We start from the raw sequence: 21,149 nt of genomic DNA, 5'->3' as shown, positions 1-21,149 counted from the left end.
TTGTGTGGAATTGACTTTGTCCAAACAGTTCAGTCCTTTCTCTAAAAATTCCTCATATCCTTTTACCAATTTATTAAAATAGTTACGAAATACGTGATATTCAAATTTTACAATGTACAGGTATAGATGGGAAGGTAATATTAAAATCGATTTGAGGGAGGTGGGATATGATGATAGAGACTGGATTGGTCTTGCTCAGGATAAGGACCAATGGTGGGCTTATGTGAGGTTGGCATTGAACCTCCGGATTCTTTAAAAGCCAGTAAGTATGGGTATAAATATAGTCGAATGTCTTTTGGCATTTGTGTGCAATTCACGAATGGAGATATTTTATATTCTTTTGTAGCATATTAAATTATTTAAGGGATAGGACCTTGATAAAATAATAAAATTTGATCAAATGGTTTTTTTTAATAAAACAATTTGATCTGTATAAACATCATTACAGAAAACCACATCATATGACGTCAAACAGCTGTCTTATATTCAAATGGTCATGCATACCCTCAGACATTTCATTGTAGAAACTTTTTTAATTTCTGCAGAAAAAAAATTCTGTTGGACAGTACTACACAAATTTGTCACACAGTGGATAATATTGAGAGTAAACATGTTCAAGAAAGTGGTTCTCCTTGTTGATATAACAGATTGGGATTTGAAGGCAACTTTTATCAATTTTACCATGCTGCAACTATACTTCCATCTAGTAGTTGTTACTAATCGACAGTGGCGATCCTGGTGATTGTTTTCTTCCACATGTTACAGTTTTTAACATGGGGATGGCCAATCTGTTACATACGTGATCAGGAATATCACAAACAATACTTAAAATCAAACAGCAGCAGTCCAAAATGTTCCAATGGATACTATCATCTGCATGAATTATAGGAAATGAGATAGTTGATCTCGTGAGAAAGGGAACCAAGCTACAACAACCCATTAGAGACAACAAAATGTCTATTATACAGTTAATCAGAATGAATGTTACACAATGCAATACTAATCTCTCAAGTCAAACAAGAAAAATCATGGGGAAACATTAACCTACTTTGGGAAAAATACAAAAATGAATATAGGAGAGCAACTACTTCAGTCTTCAGATTAACCATTGAACACACTTGTTTGGCTGCTAATCTGTATAAAATTGGAATCTGTCCAGACGAATGTATGTCATTCAAAAGTTACTCAAAACTTTTAGCTTTATAAATGTAATATTTGAGGTGGGGAGAGTGTGATTATCTTGATTATCCATTGTAATCAAGGGGAGGAAAGGAATGGTTAATCGAAAAAGACTGATAATCCGTTCTGTTTATTCTTACCTTATTTTTATTTTTTTAAATAAGTCTGTCACTATTTTCTGTACTTCACTTCCAACTATTTTTGTTCTGATCTCCATTCCAACTCTCCGTAATCAAACAATGTCCGGGAATAAAATGTCATTTTTTTGCTCCAAGAACCTTATGGAGATTTCTGCTGATTCAAGTGCAGTTTGTAGTGGAATATGCATTTCAGGTATTACTCGTCTGAAGCCAATGGAGCCCGCAGCGCCACTTGTACTGCTCCTGCATTGGTATAGTGTCATCGCTGTACTTCTCATTATGCCTGCGGCTCCACTCGCCTCGGTCAAGTAATACTGTCAGATAATCCGATGATCGGTTAATCGAGAGACAGATAATCGAGGTTCTGCTGTATTGGACGTGCAATAGTGCTTTTCATTCAAGTTTTGCAATTCCAGAGTTAGCATTGTTTTGATTAAAACATTAATGGTTTTATTAATACTGCTACAATAATTTTGAAGTTTCAACCCATAGTTTCATCATTAAATGTTAGGATACATCTAGTCCATTACTGTTATGAAAGCAATAGTAAACTTTTTCAAGGCGAGAGAAAATTTAGAACAATTATTTAAGGGAAGGCCCATGTTCCATTCATAATTACGGAGATCAGGAGATTTGAGGAAATTTGTTCTGTTTCTGACGAGAAGAATTCTGGAAGACTAAATTAATGATGTCACTGCTGAAGTGCTTCAGACAAGTAATGAAATAATTACAGAATTAGTAGTGTTAGGTGTCCATATTCAAATGAGTTATAGCGTAGTTTGAAGAATTCTACCCAGATAAAATAAAACCAGTGTTTGCACTCAGAAAGTGACAAGTAGAAAATATATTATATGATTTTACTTTATTTATCCTAGCAGAGATTCAACGTAATCATGGCTGGACAGACGAAGCACATTTCTTTCTTAATGGTGGAATTAACACATATTGCCACCAGCGTAGATCAGGCAGCAGATGTGTTATTCTGATCTGGGGCTGTGCTCAGGCATGGGTTTGATTTCTATTTGGGCTGATTATCTGGTTAGGATTTTCCGAGGTTTTCCCAACTAAGGTGAGTGTCATGTAATCTATGGTGAATCCTATGTCTCATTTCGCCAAATACCATCTTATCACCAGTTCCATTTATGCAAGATATCAATTCTATCTATGGACTAAGGTATTCTTGGGGGTAAAGGTAGTGGGCACATAGGATTGACATTCCTACTGCTGTCTGTTCAGCTGAGAGCCTGTCAACATCCCACTATGCTGTTATATTTTCATATTCTCAGTGGGGATTACTTTAAGCACATATGTGGGCTATTTGTGGAACAATACACATTAAAACTTATGATATGGGTTAGCAGAACACATAGTCTTCACCTGAAATTATACAAGACACTAGGCTATATAAATAATGGATGAATATGCATGCCGTAACTGGAACATTATTTTACAACTATAATCACGAAAATGGGCTAACGGATTTGAGTGTTTTAATGCATTCTCTCGTACAAATTGGGAATGGATACCAGCTTAGCTCAGAAGTTGGTATGTTTGCTACTCTGGAGCTACACTCATGCTTGTGTTCAATTCCCGCTTGAGTTAATTATTTGGTTGGATATTTTTAGAGTTTTTCTCCAACTGTAAGTCGAATGTTTGGTGATATATAGGCCCCTAATAAATCCTCGGTCTCAACTCGCCAACAATTTATTCCATCGACGCTAGATAACATACCTAGTCATTGGTGTTTGTACTGATACAGTGTTACATAAATGATATTTTAAATTATGTGGGGTAACTGTAACAATTGTATCAGAAACAATATCAATTTATTTTTGCGGAAAGTTTTTGCTTCATGTGTTTGGAATAGATTTCGATGTCAGTTTCTTCTTTTCGGAGAACTGCTAAGGACTGGATTAATCTTGCACAGGATAGAGACTGATGGCGGGCTTATGTGAGGGTGGAAATGAACCTCCGGGTTCCTTAAAAGCCATAAGTAAGTGAAGTAACTTTGCCTACGAAAATTAGCATGCTCTCAGAAGTAATCATGGAACAGATATTCATACGACAGACTATTGGTCTCAACTCCAACAGACGACGTAAATTTGTTTGGTAAATGCAGTAGGATGCATATAGAGTGTTAGTTGGGAGGCCGGAGGGAAAAAGACCTTTGGGAAGGCCGAGACGTAGATGGGAGAATAATATTAAAATGGATTTGAGGGAGGTGGGATATGATGGTAGGGACTGGATTAATCTTGCTCAGGATAGGGACCGATGGCAGGCTTATGTGAGGGTGGCAATGAACCTCTGGGTTCCTTAGAAGCCACAAATAAGTAAGTAAATACAGTATGATGAAAAGACGAATTTACAATAACCAAATGTTGGTCAAAGGGGCCAATATCACAGTCTAGTACATAGTCATGAAGGAATATGCATCCAGTGACAGTTGAACTTTAGTTGCTAGCCACTAGAATCGCTTCTATCGCACGGTCTATTGTTCCTAGTACTCCCAGTTGCTAACCGCTTGGAGCATTGTATCGCGAGAAATGCAAAAAAAAAATCATCTCAAGCTTCGTGACTGCATATACTAGACAGACAGTTGTCAATATGATGGAGATGGACCTCAATGACATCATCAAGAAACAGTGACAGGTTTGGTTTGTTGAGGTTTTTGCTATGTCTTGTATATATGCTTTTTTGTAGGCATACCAAAAACCTGAACAAACCTAACCTGCCACTGATTACCGGCTGTTAATTATAATTCCCGGATTAACTGCTTGTACCGTAATACATTCATAACCAACACGGCTATCATGACTGCGAAAAATCTGAAACTGTCGTTGACAGCTAAGCCATGTTCTGGCACATATTTTCCTGTTATGACTCGTTAGAGTGTAATCGTAAGAAAACGTTGAAAATTTAATTAAAATATACATATGTACGGGTTACTTGGTAATGTTCGAACAGTATGTACGCTCGACCTCTATTGCGGGAAGATGGCCTGGCCGATGCTTACTACAAAATATCGCGTATTTTAATTTTTATTGTCTATTTTGAGGTTAATAGGTTAATTATATATAGACTATTGCCAATGTGACCATTATCGATAATCTATTTTAAAGTCGACCATTTGCGAGAAGAGGAAAAATTTAAGCGCTAAAGTGCGTTAAAAATTTCTGTCCGTAATAATTCTAGTTTTTGGCAATTGCCTGAGTTCGCGTTATTCGTAAGACTAGTGTACGAATATCTGTGGGAGCTTCTTAATACGAGGAAGTAGCTAACTTTCGTCTTTGATATTTTTTTAGTGTTTTTTTTTATATTAAGTGGTGATTTTCTGACCGATTTCTTAAATTAAAATACGGTGTATGCAAGTACCCACTATACGAACTGAATAGACAAATAAGATAGGTACTTACTGAACTGTAGTGCTGTTTGCTGTATAAACAGAAAAATAATAATTATAATTTTGACAAGATCGTTATTGTGTGCGGATTGTGACGTTTAGTGATAAATCGTCTCCAATGATGGTGGAAGATGTAAGTCTACTCAAGTCTCATCATGGAAGCAGTGCATTCAGGTTCGATGCCGGTAAGTACGTAGGCACTTAACGATATAGCATTACTTATTAATTATTTTAGGTACGAACTCAGGAATTAGAACACTTAAAAGAGCAAGAATAAGTGAATTGCTTTTATGTTTCCATTGCAGCCCAAAATCCTCGGCATTGTTACAATATAACAAGTAGTAATGTTCGTTGCCTTTTGTTGCAATAGAACAAGTACATGAAGGGCCTACCTGCAAGTAAATCTGAACAAACCTAAATCCACAGGCAAATCCCCTTGTGTATGGGCGAAAAGTATCAAGACTTTCGGTCTTGAGGTAAGTCTCCAGAGTTCAGAGTCTGTTTGACTTTTTCCGACTGTAGAGCTCTCCAAATTAAGCGAGAGAAAAAGTAAACATAGAAACACGATACTGCGAGCATGTGTTCTAGATTTCCTTTTATATAAGCAATCCTCTGAGCGAAATTGCAGCACGTTCTGAAAGTACAGATTTGAGAAAGTATTCTCACTAATTACTATGAAAAAGAACCAGTCACGAAGCTCAATACGTAGGGAGTATGCATCCAATGACAGTTGAACTTTAGTTGCTAGCCACTAGGATCGCTACTATCGCACAGTTTATTGTTTCTTGTAGTCTCAGTTGCTAACCGCTTGGAGCATTGTATCGCGAGAAATGCAAAAAATCACGTTAAGCTTCGTGACTATGTAAGTACTAGATTGTGGTAGAACTATGAAGGAACAGTATAGAATAAAGTGATTGCATTTCAACGACCTCTTAAGACTTTTTTTGCGAATCATAAGTCTAGGAGGGAAGTCCGAGCGTGTATGGATAATATCCAATTCAGACATACTCCCCTGAGGTAAGTCTGTACCAAGAGGACTATATATATCTAATCCAGTTGGTCTCTACACAGGGGTGTGCTGGCAATAATTTAACGAAGGGTTTGCAAAAAAAAAAAAAAAAAAAAAGAGTGGGCAGGCCAACAAAGATACGGAGTAGGGGAAGGAAGAAATATGTTTTTTTTTTTTTTTTTTTTTAAGGTATCCCCATAACATGCCATGAAGGCACTTGGTGGGCATGGAGGTAGACCTCGGCACTAGAATGAGATGGTGTGGTTGGCACCACGCTCTGACTGCCTTTTACCCCCGGGAAAGACCCGGTACTTAATTTTATGGGAGGCCATTCTTAAAGTTCGGTAACGAGAAAAAAATCCTGTCACCACCTGGGATCGAACCCTGGACCTTCACTTATAATAAAACATTTTAACTTTAAAATAGGTTCCAAACTGCCATTTTATTCACCAATGAGCTCAACTCAGCTGTAGGACACACTGAAAGTAGTGAGGCGATAATTTCTTAACCATGACAGCACAAACGAGACAACAACCAATTCTTTCATAGGTTTGCCGATAAATTAAATAGTCATTAAACTATACAAGTGTGAGATTGCAAGCTTACTTCTTTCACAAGTGACAATGTCAGTCATTGTATTAAAGCCTCTTTGAGCTTCTGTGCTGCTAATGATGTTTAGAATTCGCTATTTGTTTTGGTTTTGGTTAGAGTTAATGTCAAAGGAACATTCATCTCTCCTATTATGTTATCCTCCACGAAATCTTGGAAGTCATAATAATTACTGACAGTCTCCAACAAGGAGTGCAAAAGTCGCTAAATTTGTATGTTTTCAATCAATCATTTAGCAGAATATAAAATAGGAGAGGCCTCTGATTGAGGTTCTGGTTAATACGTACATCTATTATGAGACAATACATCTCACTTGACAGTAAGGACAATTGTTTGTATGCATCTGAAGTCTGGCTAGTGTAATATGTAGCTAGTAGGCGATGTATGCAATGGGGGCTGGGGGGAAGGAACTGGCCATCCTACCCCATTATCTCCTGGGATAGTTGCCTCATAAGTGGTTCCTTCTTGGTATCATTTGCGAGGTTCAGACCTGTCTTCGGACAGTGGACTAAATAACAACAAAATAGGAGATGGTTAAATTAGAAAAGTGCGTTTATTTTATTGATTTTTCCTTGTGGGCTATTTTAACAAAGGGCTCGGAACAAATCAAACCTATGGAGTAATGACAGTTACGAGATACATTATTGAGAGCCGTTATATATTTAATTGAAAGAAGAAATTGTTGGGATGTGAAAGGGGAACCAGAACACCTGGAGAAAATCTCTGTGTTGCTTGGACTATAGGCTTCTCCAGTTATAAATTCAGAGTACATAGGAATTTGAACCTGGCCCCTGCCTTCTAAGTCCAGCACTCCAGCATTGAGCCACCTTGGCAGTGAAGAAGAATAAATGAATACAGAATATTTTACAGAAAAAACTGAAGAGATAATGGCATGAAAATGGAAGAATTGTGTTTGGATTTTGCAAGACATTACCAATTGCATTAATTTAGATTTACAATTCTCAGCCTGATGTCATGTGGTAAAAGTTATATTTAAAATGAGTTATTGCAACAGAACATTAAAATCAGAAACAAATTATTTGATGCAATAAATTTAATGCACATGAAGTTCTGGCTGATATGTATATTATCAGGCAATACATCTCACTTTACGATATGTCAGAGGAAGAACAATATTGTTTGTATGCATCTGAAGTCTGATTAGTGGAATATGTAGCTAAGCAGCGATGTATGCATTGGAGGGGGAAAGGAACTTGCCACCCTACCCCATTATCTCCTGGCCTAGTTGCCTCATGTGTGATGCCTTATTGGTGTTACTTATGAGGTTCAAACCTGTCTTTGGACAGTTGATTAAACAAACAATATCCATTGTAAACATCTTTTTTTTGGATTTTCCTACTGATATATTTCATGAGTCAAAGGAATAGGTATAGGCCTATATTATATTAATAATAATTAAGATATTACTTGAACAAAATTACTTTATTATTCTTACTGCCATTCCTACATTTAATACTGAACATGCTTACAATAAGAGACCAATTTATGGCAACAAAATGAATGAAATTTTACTTGTAACTACTAGTAATATAAAATAACATAACAAAATCAATGTAATACTGACAAAACACCAGATATGACCTGAAACCGATATCTGCAAGACCTTGACTGGTTCTAAAACAGATCACTTGTCATGATAATGTTAAACATTCTTACATTATGAACATAAACATATGAAGAGTTTTATGAGCTAAGATGATGTTGATTCTTAACTTCCAGGCAAGATCAGAATGGATCAATATAAAGATTCTGCTTGTTTCTAATATTAGAATACAATAAGTTTGACACTGGTGACATAAAACAAATTTTAACCCTGAGACTGAATATTTATTTAGACAAACATATTACAACAATAAGAAATGTTGCTTAAATGGCATACCATCACTTCTTTAGGGATATTACAAATGTATCTGTACTTTTTAATTGTAACAGGTCTGATATATAAAATTCCAATCTATTCTGTGTGTCATAAAATCTTTTTAGGAGACTGTGCAGTTATTATGCTAAATATGAATCTACTTTGATCTGGTTCTGTAAATTTCATACAATGATCTTTTCTTAATATAAATAGTATTTTTAGAACTTCCTAAGTTTCTCAAAGAATATTTTATTTTCATAAATGTAGGTTTATTTAGGCCTACACTTGTACCGTAGTCAAATATTTCTCTCTCAAGTTCCATTAAATGTAACACATTTTAGTTAACAGTTTAAAAACTCATAGGTACAAAAAAAAATCAGTTGGTATCATGAATATATAATTTCGAAGAATTGATTAGTAAGTTAAATGAATTAATTCAATTTTACTGAGGAGAATAATAATAATTCGAAAAAAAAAAAAAAAACTTTTTACAATAAAGAACAAAATATGACATTTTACTACGAAAAGTATGCCTATTATATATTTGAAAAGAGTGTATCATTATTTTAATATAATTAATTATAAAACAGCGCGAAAATTGTTGTGAAAAAATGTATCTATAATATGCAAGTCAAAACTTTCTAAAGAAATATATTAGGTTGTAACACATATTATTTTGTGTGACTAAGACAGTTTTATTAGAAATTATTCAACTGCCAGAGGAAAATGTCTCCAGTAATTACATGCATGCACTTTACGTGCAGTTAAGTCATTTTTAATACATTGAACACATTTTTATGCCCTACATATTTGCTATAAAAGTTCTAAAAATTTAATTGAACCAATCCTAATGTAAATTTTGTAATTCAGTCTTGGATACTGACATCTGAAGACAGTGTTGGTATCTTTAAGTGTATTATATTCACAGAAATTTACTCCACTGAAATTCGTAAGATTCCATTACGTACAGTATGTTAACAATACAATAATACCGGTAACTTTTTAGTTTAAGATTTAATTTCTTTTACTCTATTCCTTTTTAAATCAACTTTGAAGTAACATGGAACTCATTCTTTAACTCAGCTTAAAGAAAACACAATATAAAGTTAATTTATCAGAAATAATAATTATAACATTCAGGACATATATTTACAAAACATAATGACCAGTAATTAAATTTCAATTTTATCACAGTTATAATACCGGTATCCATAAAAGAAACGGAGATGTATACAGATATTGGTGACGCCAGCATTTTTAATTGTGGAGGTCATTTAGATAAGCAGGATTTACCTTATTTGCTGCATATAATATACACATTTTTTTTCTTCGAAAATGGGTCTGAAAAGCAGGGTGCATCTTATACACTGATACTAAGTTTGTAAATGGGTTAAAGCTTTATGGGATGCTGTGAAAACTGGGACAGTGGTTGAATCATTTAAGAAGTGTGGCATTAGTAATGCACTGGATGGTACAGAGGACAATTTGTTATATGACTCAGATTCTGGTTTAGAAGAGGTTTCAGTGACTCTTCATTTAGCTCTGGAGATGAATTTCTGGGTTTTGACGGCGAAGATTGAAAAATATTCTTTCCTAGTTAGATGAGATATTTGATGAAAATAGACCTAAGTATTACTTTATATTTGAAATACTGTAAATTCATTATATTATTAAATGATGAAGTTTTTTTCCCTAAAAAATGTGCGTCTTATAACTGGCAAATACGGTCATTAAGTTAGGCTACTCCTCTTCCTTGTGCTTCATACCACTGGAAATGTTGTGGGAGTAGATTATTACCGGTCAAGAAGAGTTTTCTAATACTGTACCTATATTAGTACTGACTAGCATTTCATTAATCTTGTATTTGTGAACCATCTGGACATGAAATAAAAATAAACAAGTTGAAGGTAAAATTTAAGGAAGATTTAACATATTAAAACAAAAACATAGTTCAAACATGCCAATACGAGATGTGAGGCAATTGTTAAGGAGAAGTTGTTTGCTAAGTACAACAGTATCATACTGTATTTATTACATAACCCTCCCTCCCAACATTTTTATAAAAAATATTTCAATTAAATTAAATATCGCATATTTCTCTCCCCTCAAAGGATGCTTGAATTTCTTTCAACCAGTTTGTGGTGGAAAATTTTCTGCGGCATTTCTTTGTTATCCTGTAAATTTTCGAGTGTGAAGACCCAGCCGTGTTAGTTACATACCTGATCCTGCTATCTCTCTTTATTTTTTGCTTCTCTTCCTAACTCCATTACAAGTACAGTTAGAAGCAGTCTATAGCGACAATGTGTGATTGGATAATCCAAGCATAGGGCTGATCACTGAGGAAATTAAAGAAAAATTGGAATTTCCTGTGCTAATGATGGGTCTGAGGATGGCATCATGTTGTGAAAGAGTGAAAATGAACAAGATATGTGTATGAAAATAGTGTGGTACGATGAAAGTGATGACAACAGAGTGTAGATTTGCCATATGTCCCCATATTCGGGAGAAAAAATCGTGTCTATTGTGATGATCGTGAGGGACACTTAAAAATCCCGTATTTCATCCTCTCATTTTTTTAAGTATTTCCATTTCAAGTGTCTGTGCAAAATATTTTCAATTTTAAATACAAAATGGAACAATGAAAGAAGTAAAAAATGTTTGTGCGTGTTGAAGAGTGAAATTCAAATTATACTGAATTATAATGTGACTTCTTAGGGTTTTTTATGACCTTATTAAGAATTGTGTATTTTTTTATAAATGCAGAGAAAGGTTACAAATAGGTATGATTGTTATGTAAGATTCACAGGCGACTGATTTTGTTATTTCATGTATTCTGTTTGATGTAATAAAATAGGAAAATAAATTTCACATTAAAAGATGATAATTTTTTTTATTACACACACTTGAGGTCAAAAAACAGGCCTTTCCTCAGAAATAAGTAAATTTTAACTCATAGTATAAATAAATCTCTTAATTAATTCGAATATAGATTCCAGTCATTTTTAAGCTAATGCTTACAGAATCATCTCTGGCCTTCAAGAGGAGACAAGAGCCGTATTATTCAGTTTTCACTCCTATAGTCGCTCGAAAGTAAAAATGTTAAGTGTCCTTTATTGATATTCTGAAAATCTGGCAAGTCTAACAGAATGTAGGGAGAGAAGGGGAGAAAACATGAAAGGTCATTGTTTGTAATTCTGCAGTATTTATTCAATTATTTTAAAGGAATTTAGGTATGTGACATGTTTTTATTTTAAATAGGTATATATTAATTTAATATATTATTTTTGTTTTGTATATCGGCATTTATTTGTTTGTGCATGTGTTCATTATCCCTCACTTTTCTCGCCATAGAAAAGAATCAGAGATTAGAGTCAATATCAATAATGAAATAATTAACAAATTATATTTACGTTTATAAACACTTAGACCACTTAATACACCCCTTCACAAAAAATACTAGCATAATTCTCCCCCTTTGGTGTTTTTCGACCAAGATTTTAAGGAAAAAAGGGAGGGAATTACACGGTAATGTACAGTAATTAAAGTAATTATCCCAAAACTACTCCTGCATTACCATCCAAGAGGCAGACCTTCAATTGGCAAAGAAATTAAATTAAACTAATTGAGACTAATGGCCACATGGCCTAACAATTGTCTGGAAGAGATGAATATGATAATGAATAAGTTGACTTTAAAATGTTCAGAATCAGTTTCTAGCTGCACGTAATATTTGTGGGACTGGGAACTGAGGGAGAAAGGATAGCCACAGGTTAAATACCGTGATACTGGTCCACAGAGCTCTCTTACTGGCGCCATTTCTGAATAAGGACATAGTTAAGTACCGGTACTGAGTTCTTAAAGTATTCCAAGTAAAGGAGCAAGTGAAAATTACTATAGAAGAATAATATTGTGCTTTGACAGAGATGAAAACCCTGCAAAGCACTGTACAGAAGACTCGAAGAGAGAGGATACGAAAAGGCATAATCAGGGAAACTCTGAAGGTTGAAAAATTAACAACACAATTAGAAAATAAGATATTACATGGTTTAGGCATCTTAACAGAATGGAAAGGGAAAGGCTGCCAAAGAGAATATTAAATTTAAAAGTGAAAGGAAGACGACCAATGGCAAGACCACGCTAAAGATTGATTGATCAAATTCAGAAGAACTTACAAGAATGGGGATACAAGTGGGATGAAATAAACAGGAAAAAACTTGGGAGGACAGAGACGAATGGAGGCATATTTTGAATCGCTCTTCCGAAAGAAGGACACGAGAAGTGGATGATGAATATTATGCTTTGAACTCCTAAATTATCAGAGTATAATGTAAAATAGAAACATTAAGTCACACTGCACGCATAACAAGCAATATTGGTAAATACAGACATAAAAACTTTTGACTAACTCAAAATTTTAATAATGACATGAAAAGTACAGGACTGGTATGTGAAGCACGTACCTGTATCCAGTGCTAATATAATAGATTCTTTTTTTCCATCTCTGTTGAGACTGTGATGTTAAGTACGTAACATATGAATAGAATTCATTATTACATAACGATTGCTGCAAGACTTTTTTTCAGCAGGCTTACAACTGAAACTTCTATTTTCGGATGAAATGAAAGGATAACACAATATATTTGCAGGGTAGACTTTTCAGCTCAAAACAAGTTGGGTGGTCACCCTAGAAATAGTAGTACTGTTGTAAGTACTTCTTAAACAAAATTTGTTTGCAAGGAAAAAATAGAACATTTTTCGAGTTGTAATAAAGTAGCGGTATCAACTTTTTTAAAAGCCCATTATTCTATGAATGTTACAATCTAACATTTCATATACATGATGTGCTAGGAAGTTCCATTTCAGAACTCATGCCTGTGACTTATTATCTCTCCATCACTGTGTTTTGTCATCGAAGTTTATAAGTTATATACTAGGATCTAATAATATCTTTTGCGAATGTACGCAGTTTCAATTAATCATTATAGTATTATATTAATTTTACATTTTACTTTGTCTCTAGATTTTTTTATTTTACTTGCTAAAAATGTAAGCATCAAGAGAAACCATCTGCATCAGTCTATTTATAGAGCTTGACCTCTGAAAAGTGTTCAGTGTAATATGAAAACCTGAATAATGACAATAATTAAACAGACATTGTGACTTATGTCCTTTGGATCAACTGATTGTAGAGAAATTGCTATGTTTAGAGTTTAATGTCATACTGACATCACAGAAAAGATCTAGCAGCCACACACTCTGAGAAAGAAGCATAATGTTTATCACTCTCTTTCTTGTCATTGTTGTGAAAGGATAGCAGTAAATTGATATTTTTACAATCAACAGTTTGAATAACAGTTTTGGGTACCATAGTTCATCTACAATGTTAAAGTTTGAATACTCATGTGATTTTCAGTTAGATTGTGGAAGGACTTAGATCAGCATGTAGAGAATTTTATTATGTGAAGTTATCATGGAGTACTGATAAAAAAAAGAAGAAAACCATTTATTAAATAAAACAAATGGTGGTGAAAATTTATTTCTTTAGACAGAAATGCATCAACTCAATATACGAGGATGTTGGGACTTAAATTTCATCAGTCTAAAACAGAGCTTATTTTACGTAATGCCTAGTAATAATATGATGTAATAATTTTCGACATTTCTCTTACAAGCTCTGTGGTTGCATAATTTTATATTTACGGATAAGACTCCTGAAATCTTAATTTGTTATAATAAAAATATTAACATAAATAGCTAGAGGTTATTCTTATTATACATACCGGTACTGTAAAATTATAATTTCAAGCAGAGAGGTCCAGAATATCACTTCTTTCATTTGTATTGTCAAGAATTTTAGTAGTGAGATTTTGGGTGGTGATACAAAACTGTACTTACTATATTTATTTTATTTCGTAGTTGCTCTGTGTTATCCTAGTTATGAGATCAAGAAATTGCTGTCATGAAAATCATCAGAAAGAAGATATGTAGGCCTACAGTATGATGCAGAGAGCACTGGATGATTGAATCTAAATTTTATTTCTTATGTAGGCTATACAATTTAACAGCTAGCTACTCTCTTTAACTTTTCTGGCATAAGGAGTTAATTACTTGTACACATGTGAACCAGGTGAATTTGAATAGGTTATGCATTGCTGTATATCAGCTTGCACAAGAACCATGTAACACTTGCAGTGAATGTGAATTCCAGATATATATTAGAATGATTACTATATTTTAATTTAAAGAATGCTATAGATAACAATTATGGCATTTAAAGTGTCTGATGTATGGTGTAAAACTCTTAACTTATAAGTTATGAATCAGTCTTTAATTTTATTTTACTCGATATAATAGTATATCATTTTAAGTAAATAACATTATTATAGCTTAAATTCAAGGGTTCAAGGGAATGTACTACCAATTCATTCGAACAATCAAGCTGATAACAAAGGACAAAAAATGATCTGTAAGATATTGCCATAAGTACAGGTATTTCATTATTAGTTCATGTTCGGATTTTAAGTACTAGTATGAAGCATGTTAACTTCTCATTTAACTTACATCTGGTGTTTGTCTGGTGTAGGTACTAGGTTGAAAGATAGATATTTAGTCTTATTCCTCCTCTTAAAACAGAACTGAGATTCAAGCATCTATATTTTATCTTTAAGCTACAAAACTTACAGAAACATTATTTTGTACATATGATTCTGGATGCCAGATATTTTTTAACATGCATGTGCCACTTCATAATATTTATGGCTTTAAAAATACTTAAATCGTAAATAAACAAATATGCAAAACAATAAAAAAAATAAAGCTAATACTAGAAGGAGAAAGCAATGCATTTAATATTGCATTGCCATAAGTATATAAAGCTACAAAAACATGTTATATGGATATAGGAAATAAAACCATCATTCACAGTTTTTATGAACAACGAAAAGGACATCCCTTTCATCTCACAACCTGTTTCAGTGTCTCCGATATAATTTAATACTGTCTCCATATTTTGTATTGTTTATAGAATATAAAATTTATGAGAATTTCACAACTGAAAATAAGAAATCTGTTTCCAAGACATTACATACGAACATTTCAATGTTTTTTTTTTTTTTTTTTTTTTTTTTTTTTTTTTTTTTTTTTAAAATAATCCTGTATGCTAGCGCTGTCACTCTGTAATATCTTTTCAAACCTTTCTTTATTCAATTGAGCTCTAGAACTTCCTATAGGCCTAAGTGATGTAACTTATATACCTCTCTTTCTTTTGTTTCTTTAATGACATATGATTTATATTATTAATATATTTTTGTCTGGCTAGAGAATGTCTTTAGAATATGGTGTCTCAGTTGATATTTGCCATCAAAACGGTAAATACATACAAAATATACTCTGTTACTAGTATTAGTTTCTTTCGTTGTGCACCCAATTCGAGTTACAAGATTGTAGTGCCGGTAGTTAACGTACACATTGGTGAGAATATGAATTCCAAAATTACTCCTAAGCTTGTAAAGTAGTAATGAACTAATGAATGAATAAGAATTTTCAGTTAATTTTCCAGCATACTGTATTATCCTTTTTGGTCTTATGAATATCACAGGTAATACCTATACAATTTTATTAGTGTTGTATATAATGCAATGGGACTAATATAACAGGCAGTAAGCCACGTCAATTTGTGCATTCAATACAATGATATAAGTGACTGTAATGTATTTCCAGAGAGGTTTTAATGTGTATTGCAATTTGTAAGTAAACTGTCAATTACATTTTTTTATAGTATCTCGGCCAAAGACTTTCAAAATGAAAGCCAACATTCTTTCCTGAGATCATTAAAACTTTCAGCAACAACAATAAGAAGTTAAAATGATGGGAAACTTTATTGTTGTATTTATGTAGTAAATCAAATGGTCTGCAGTTTCACTTATTTGCTCAGTATTCAATAAATTTAGTACTGTTCATGTACTCATCAACACATTTTGTGATTAATTATAAATTCTGTCGAAAAAGTAATTATTGTATTTTAAATTTAGATAATTTAATTGGACAACCAAACTTTTCGAGTTTGTGATTGAGTGAAAAGAAAGATATATACAATTATTTTAATTGAGCTTACTTAATGTATAGTTAATCTGTAACTGTATCATTAATATCTCAAACATTCTTTAGAATCATGCATATTGGAAGCTCATTGTAAAAACAACCTGCAACTATAAAAAAAAAAATACTTGCGTGTAAGTTATGAAACGTTAAGAAATAGATATGATGGTCATTTTTGAGAACTATGTGATTTTAAAAATCAACTTAGTTTTATATTGCCGTCATAGTGACTTGCATATTTCGTTCATTAATTATTATCAGTACAACATTATTTACAATACAGTGAAAGTGTCTTGGGATTTTCGGTACTGTATAGATAAATACTACATGAAAGCCTATCTGAGCAACTTCTTGATTAGATTCATGCAGAAACAGTCTTTTTTGTTTTGGAAATGTGAAATGACTTGCTCCAAAATACCATTTTCTTGATTCTTCAGCGCACATTATTAATATTGCAGATTATTAAAAAATTGGATTGATTACAATTTATACAGAAGACATAGAATCTTAAATTAGGTTATTCCCTTCGAAATTATATAATTTTTGTGAAACGAAGTGAGACTTGTCACCATTGCTTCCTTTCATATCAGTTTATTGTTATAGTAGGCTAAATAAAAAAAAAAAACTTTTAATGTTTTTATGTATTGTAATATAACTAAGCTATATCGAAATGCTTCTAATTAAACAGATTTTTTTTAAAATAAGTAGTAGATTTGAATACTACATGAAAACATAGTAATTACTAATTAAACAGCCTACTAGCCATTAAGTATTTATGGACACAATTTAATACTGTATTTTACTTTTCACATGAGCTTCTGAATGCATGAAACACAATCGCTTTAGCTATGGTGTATGAATTATACTGGAATTAACCAACATATGGAGCAGTAAAGACGAAATACTTACAAAATGTCACTTCATTTTATAATCCAGAAACCACTAAGTGAAGAATATATAGAAAAATACTAGAAATGGCATTCCTCAGTCTAGTTTGAAATCTGATAACATACAGGTGACAAAGTAATGTAGTACCGTTGTTACTTTAGGTGTGTTGAATTCTTTGAATATAAGATATGTTGTACTGATATATTTTTATCTTTTCTGACTTTTACAGATATGTTGGTTAATGTCAGTAAAAAAATGTATTCAGTTTTATATAAATAGACATTCTCGTTCTTACTATTATTCAGATTTTTTTTATTAAATTACGTTTTTCAGTTGTAAATCCTTCTCCTTTCGTGGTTCCTAGATAATAACTTTAATCGTTCTTCTGCAATATAAGATGCATTGAGGATATCAAGCAATAAGCAATTGGCTATTCATTTACAGGATTTCCTACTAATTATATTCTGCAGTTAGTTGTGGGTACATAGTATCCACATAACATTGGAAGGGAGACACGCAGATTGTGAACATATTATTATATGTTGTAGCTTTTGTGTGAAAACTTAATATTTTGAGCACCCTGGTTCACATTTGAGGTCATGTGACTTTCGAATTTTGTTCGTTTATGCTGGAATGGAAACATATTTAAATTAATCCGTAGATACTACAGAATATGAAATTTATTCATAATATAAAAATATAGATGATTTGACTCCTAGTTGTATAAACCTACAAAGCAACTTGTTATAATGATTTAGTTAATATTTTCAGATGACATCAATCTGTCAAAAGATAAGATAATATGTAAAATTAAATGTAGCTTGTAATAATCACACTCTCTCAAAAATAAATTCTCTATTATGCAGTTTGTACAATTTACCACTTAAAATAAGGAAGCATACATTAAAGAATATGAGAGTATGTTTAAACAAAACATTGAAATCTTCATTTAACTCATAATGAAACAAATTATAACATACAGTAAAACCTCGTTTTAACATTTCCAATTTAAAGAAATGATTTCGGAAGTTCAGGCAGAACTACCATAAAACAGTGTAATTGTTTCTCGCTTTTAAGGAACCTCACATTGCTTCTAAGAAATAGATGTGATTGGATTTGCGAATATATAAACCCGTTTTAGAGAAATATAGAACCTGTTCCAAACATACTGTGCAATAATTTTCTGTGCAATATCTACCTGTGAATCGATTTATCCGGGAATGATACACATGGAATGTATAAGTGGCTTTAGAAGCAGTTTGTACACTGCGATCAGTATCTTGATAGATAGTACATACTGATATCTTGATCAATAATAATCCATGCTGAAGTTAAATAAATTTAATTACAGTATTTAAAAATATATTGTGATATTGTGAAAATATCATATTGTATGTTTATGAAGTTTATTATTAATGGGTGTTAGCTAATAGGTAGTAGATTTAATGAGTATTAAGAATATATAATTACAATGCAATTAAATGACCTGAGGATGTTTTAATTTCTACTGTCAGCCCTTTCTTGATCATATTAAATGAAAACCCTCATTTAAGGGAAGAGAAAATTAATATTTTTCAGATGTCATCAATCTGTCAAAAGGTGAGGTAATGCTTACCAGTAAATTTAAATGCAGCTTGTAATAATCATACTCTCTCAAAAATAAATTTCTATTATGTACGGTAATTTGTGCAATTTACCACTTACAAAGGACGCTTACAGAGATTGGTTAAAAAGAGGTTCTACTACTGTATTACATTAAGTCTTTTTCTCCCCTTAAAACTTGAGATGTTCTAGAATGAACACGCTTCTTGTGTGTGTGCTTTTTCACGTTGTGTGGAATTCACATCATATTAGTCCTGGGGAAAATTAAGGAAATTTAATATAAATAAACAAATTAGTAAATTTAATAGAAATTGAAACAACATTGAAGCTATTTTCACAAAAGATTGTTCATCCTACAATGAACAAAGAATTGATCTAGCAGAGAGTGCAACAAAGGAACCAAAGATAATTTTGCATTAACAATAGCCTCACAAAATCAATGTTAAGAACACGAGTTACCGGTATATGATTGTACTCAATGTACAAGCAGGGCCAAATAAAAGCAATCTTTGATTCTTAGTAATATAACGGTTGCAAGACCATGTAAAATGTCAATATATATTAACTCAGAACTGCCTACTTATGCAGAATTTCCATAATATTAGTGAAATGAAATGGTGTGATGTCAGATGACACATAGGTTAAACATGAATGAAGAAAATAGTAATGTAGTTTGTAAATGAATAGGCTACCGGTACCATCTATTGAAATATGATCAAAGTTTGATATCCAAGAACGAGATTGAGGAAAGGGCGCAAATTGAAGCTGAGATTTTGATTTTATGAAATGTAAAAGTAGGATGAATTTTATATATCACGAAATATGTACAGTAACCTACCTACAAGTCTAAATCAACTGTTTGCTAGAGAAAAATATTTTATTGGTTAAGATGTATGAAAAAATTAAAATAGTCTCTTATATTTTCATGTAAATGTAAGCAAGGAAGAAGAACATAATCGCACACTACTTACTGCACTCATTTACATCAAGTTCTGTACACATAAAACTTTCAAATTTGGCGATTCTCATTCTATCCCTAGGATTGGCATTATAATTCAGTACCTATTTATGAATATTATTTTCCAACCTTAATTAAAATCATTCCAGAACATCTCATGTCTTATTAAAATGGATGTTTTAATCCTGAAGCTTGCATTATAGAAACTGTGCAGTCATAACAAGACAAGATGTAAATAAGTCAGCATAAACGAACAAATTGATGATGAAATAGTTACCAGTTTGGTTGTGGTTATCCATATAAATCTACAAGTAGAGCATTCTCATACACCATTTCCTAGCTGGTGGAGTTGGTGTGATAGAGAGAGCGGTTATAAGCTTCCATCCTCAGGTATTCAGTCTCCTCTGCTGACAGTGGGCTGACTGAGAAGAAGGCGTAGAGTGAAATTGCCACGGTTATGATTACTGCCAGGCATGTATTAAGAATCATCTTATCGCGTGGTGTTTGTTCCAATGTGTTGACCTGGGAAATACAATACCATGTATCAGTATTCGTAATTTCATTTATTAATTTAATTACCTATATAATAGGTTAAATCTAGAAACTTATATGGACAATATTAATGTTAAATACAAAAGTTTTCATTGAAATAGGCTTTCATCTAATCACAAAAAGAATCTATGAATGAAAAACACTACATGGTTGACTTCAAAACGATAAAAATTACGAATCTGTAGAAGTTAGAAACTTTACAGTTACTGTACATTGTTATTTACAGTTAGGCGTACATGCATTGTATGTATACAGGTTATAGAAGCTGGGGGGGGGGGGACTTTTTGAGAAAACTCAACAGAGGTGGAAAGCATCAGATAGGCTACAGTCATATTACCTTCACAGATGTTACAATGTAATTAATGTCAATCTATAAATTAGAGTGCTACACATCAAACTAAACTATCATAATTTAAACTAACCCTTTTAAAATCCGACATAAGGCAATTTTTTTTCTTTTCTAGATTTCACTTTTAAAATGAGCGACTTCACAATGATTTCTCAAAATAATTTAGGGCCTACATACACCAACAACGCGATTATATTAAGTTACCTACAGCGAAAATAAGATAATAATTCTGAGACATTTGGAATGGTTCAGTTACTGAAAATGGCCTCTAATATCATTCCCTAATGTAGAAAACTGAAAGTTTTACCATGTGATTTATATTTAAAAACCTCTACACAAAACAGAGATGAAATATGGAAGTACTGTAATGAATTTTCAATAGTGTATCAGCAAAATACCGTATATGTAAGATTAATACCACTTGAACATATAAATCAAACTACATACTTAATGATACCTGCAAAATACAATAAATTCTGTGTAAAAC

At 32.6% G+C, this 21,149-nt stretch overlaps 1 protein-coding gene and 1 long non-coding RNA gene across 6 annotated transcripts in view; one reads left to right on the top strand and one right to left on the bottom strand.

Annotated features, from left to right (window-relative positions):
* Positions 1-4,348: 4,348 nt before the first annotated feature.
* The window catches only part of LOC138701095 (uncharacterized), a 64,407-nt gene continuing 47,606 nt past the window's right edge, over positions 4,349-21,149 (top strand). The window contains exon 1 of the long non-coding RNA XR_011332442.1: positions 4,349-5,736. This is a non-coding gene — a long non-coding RNA (uncharacterized lncRNA). The remainder of the gene's footprint in view (positions 5,737-21,149) is intronic.
* The window catches only part of LOC138701093 (sodium/glucose cotransporter 4-like), a 147,065-nt gene continuing 133,677 nt past the window's right edge, over positions 7,762-21,149 (bottom strand). For 2 of the 5 annotated variants that reach the window (XM_069827668.1, XM_069827669.1), the window contains one exon: positions 7,762-20,283. In XM_069827668.1, coding sequence (XP_069683769.1) covers positions 20,098-20,283 — 186 coding nt within the window. In that variant the 3' untranslated portion in view covers positions 7,762-20,097. The remainder of the gene's footprint in view (positions 20,284-21,149) is intronic. The other 3 variants (XR_011332438.1, XR_011332439.1, XR_011332441.1) reach the window with 3 other exon arrangements.

Source organism: Periplaneta americana, chromosome 6, assembly GCF_040183065.1.
Source record: "Periplaneta americana isolate PAMFEO1 chromosome 6, P.americana_PAMFEO1_priV1, whole genome shotgun sequence".
In the NCBI taxonomy this organism is placed as follows: domain Eukaryota; kingdom Metazoa; phylum Arthropoda; class Insecta; order Blattodea; family Blattidae; genus Periplaneta; species Periplaneta americana.
This window is presented reverse-complemented; position numbering and strand designations above follow the sequence as displayed.